Source organism: Pyricularia pennisetigena (assembly GCF_004337985.1).
Source record: "Pyricularia pennisetigena strain Br36 chromosome Unknown Pyricularia_pennisetigena_Br36_Scf_58, whole genome shotgun sequence".
In the NCBI taxonomy this organism is placed as follows: Eukaryota; Fungi; Ascomycota; class Sordariomycetes; order Magnaporthales; family Pyriculariaceae; genus Pyricularia; species Pyricularia pennisetigena.
This window is the reverse complement of record NW_021940970.1, coordinates 1-2,719: the sequence shown is the minus strand read 5'-3', so window position 1 is coordinate 2,719 and position 2,719 is coordinate 1. Positions and strand designations below refer to the sequence as shown.

The window sequence follows — 2,719 nt, the reverse complement described above, 5'->3', positions numbered from 1 at the left end:
CACAGGATTTCATTGAAAAGCTACCTTGAGCCGGCTCGCCACTGAGGGTTCGGCGTTGGTTTAGAAACGCTCGTTCCATTACACTAAGCACCACATAGTCATTCACAACCAACTTCTACAAACATACCAACGTACCAACATCGTATGGCGAGTAAGCAACAAAAGGATAATACTACTGGCGTAATTTAGGGTTAGGACCAGTATCGACAGGCGGAGAGGCAATCCAACCCGAAATCCGTAGGCTTGGTTGGTGGGGCAAGTGCCAACGCCAATCGACAATATGGCAGGCCTAGCAGCGTCGCCTATCACAATTTGCACGACATAAGGTAGGCAGGGCACTTTGCCTGGGTAGACGCTGTTGGCAGCGAGCAATATTTTCATGGTGGAATCTATTGGGTTCAGTTGCCTTGACATGCATCTTTGAGGTCTGAGGATTATAGAACAGACGACAGTCTACCTGAACTTGGATAGAAATCCAATAACCCATGGAGTTGAGGGAAAAAAAAAAAAAAAACGCAAATAGTTCGTTGATAGGGAAAGAATTTCTGCGTAATTGAAGACAAGTCATAATCTTGTACGACCTCCCCAAATGTAACAACGGCTCAAAGTTTTAACAGCCCCAAACAAAACCAACAATGAAAAACACACAAACAGACAAGCAACTAACTAGTCTCGGAATTTAAACCTTCGATTCAAACCCACACCCCACATCCATCCCACATATCACATTAAATCCCTCTGAATAAACTATCCCAGGTACGGATCCGATCAATACGAAATGGACGCCCCCTCTCCTGACCAGCCGCGCATCCACAGCACCTGGCAGGTCCGCATGGCCGCGGGCGAGCCCTTTGCCGTGGTGCGGGTGCGCAACCTCCAGTCGACGGTGCAGGCCGCCCAGGACGCGTGGGGTCGTGCCGGCAAGCCGCAGCCGCTCCTCGTCTCGGCCGAGATATCGCTCAGGGACCCGTTCGGAGACTCGTCGGCCTCGGACAAGGTGGCCGGCGACACGGTGCACTACGGAACGCTGAGCAAGGCCGTGCTCGCCAGTCTGGAGAGGTACCAGAACCTGGCAGGTCAGAGCGAGGGCGCCAACACTCTCAGAGGTGTGCTGGAGACGATCTGGTCGAGCCTGACGGGCCTGGCTGTCAATGGAGCCCGGCCAGACCCTTCTGTCAATGCCGGAAAGGTGGTCTTGGACATGTCCAAAATACGAACCATGGCCGTTACGGTTACTCTTCCCAAAGCATCGCTCCTCGGCAGTGGCGTGAGCCTTACTGCCATCTCCTCGTTGAACGACGACGCCACCAGCATCAAGGCCGGCATAGATAGGGCAACCATCTTTGGCATCTCCCTTCGTCTACATGATCTCCGCATACCCACCCTGGTTGGCGTCAATTCCAACGAGAGGCTCGCGAAACAGATTGTGGCTTTCGATATTGAGATTGACAAGTTTGATTACGCGCCCGACGCCTATGTAGCTCTCGAAGCCCTCGTGGTCAAGGTAGGTCTGATCCTCGGCAGGTTCATATTCTCTCCACCCCATGCTGACACATCATCACAGACAGTAGAAGGCACCTCATTCGAGACACTAGAGGCGCTGGGTGCCTATCTTCTAGACAGGATCACGGCTGCCTTTAGACCTCAGCCCGAGCAAACATATTCGGGCCCCTCTGGTTGGCAAATCAAGATCCGAATGGAGAAGCCCACGGCCGTTCCGTTCGCTGAGGCTCCCTGCGTTGAAATTAGGGGCGGAAGCAAATGACTGCATATTGAATGAGGCCTCAGAGGAAAGCTATGGATGTCTACTGCTAACTGCTGCCATGGCCATTGCCCTGCCAGCTTATGATTGGGCTTTCTCACAAAGAGGAATATCGCCATTGGTGATGTTGCTTATGAAGCTGGGGTCTGGTTCAAAGAGCATCACATGAAAATGTTCAACAGCTTGAACTGATTTGAGAGACTTCCAATTCTTGAACCAGATATACTGCCGCGTCAAAGAAAATCACAGCATGATCAATACCAAGATCAACATCAAGCACGGTCAGGGGTACCCAGATGGACATTGTACATCATGGAGGACTTTTCATCTTACCTGGTCCGGAGGCATGTGCGGGGAGAAGGTCTTGTTCACAAACTGATCAATCTGCCTCCTGGCTTCGTCCGTCAAGTCTCCGGTTGCAGCATCTTCTGGGAGTTCGAAGCGAGTCCACACTACAAGGTGTACAATTCTTTCGTCGATTCCATACGGCCAGTCGTTGCGGAGGATTTTGTAGTCGATAGGATTTTCGAAAGGGACCACACTCGTGGGTTTGATGGGCATTTCCCACTGGAGCCTCTGCGTCAATATGAAGTTCATAACGCTCCCATGATCTCGTCTCAGCTTCCATGTGTACTCAAGGTACCGGCGCAGATCAGATGGCTTTCGACGAAAGAGGTCAAGCCTATTGGTGGAAACTTTCTTCTTAACTTGCTCCCAAGTATCTGCTCGGTAATCGGCGTCTGGAGTATTTATGATAGTGCGGTCTTTGTCCGACAAGGAAACTAGAAATTCGGGACACTCCACAGATCTTTTGTCCTCTGGAACGTTGACGTTCCAATATGGCGTCCCACCACTACTCATTTTTCTAGTCCTTCCGGGGGGGAGTTCTGGCCAGGGCAAAAAGATGAAAAGAAGGGGGTGTACCGCGAAGCGAAGTAAATACCGCAAATTGTGCAG

At 51.3% G+C, this 2,719-nt stretch overlaps 2 protein-coding genes across 2 annotated transcripts; one reads left to right on the top strand and one right to left on the bottom strand.

Moving 5' to 3' along the window:
• Nucleotides 1-778: 778 nt before the first annotated feature.
• PpBr36_11491 (uncharacterized protein) lies at nucleotides 779-1,765 on the top strand (the record flags this gene model as incomplete). The annotated part of the gene is made up of 1 exon (XM_029898591.1): nucleotides 779-1,765. One exon carries the CDS (start codon nucleotides 779-781, stop codon nucleotides 1,763-1,765), a length of 987 nt encoding a protein of 328 aa, XP_029743084.1.
• Nucleotides 1,766-1,843: 78 nt separating this feature from the next.
• On the bottom strand, nucleotides 1,844-2,623 carry PpBr36_11490 (uncharacterized protein; the record flags this gene model as incomplete). Its single annotated transcript, XM_029898590.1, has 2 exons — nucleotides 1,844-1,987; nucleotides 2,096-2,623. 2 exons carry the CDS (start codon nucleotides 2,621-2,623, stop codon nucleotides 1,844-1,846), a joined length of 672 nt encoding a protein of 223 aa, XP_029743085.1.
• Nucleotides 2,624-2,719: the final 96 nt, after the last annotated feature.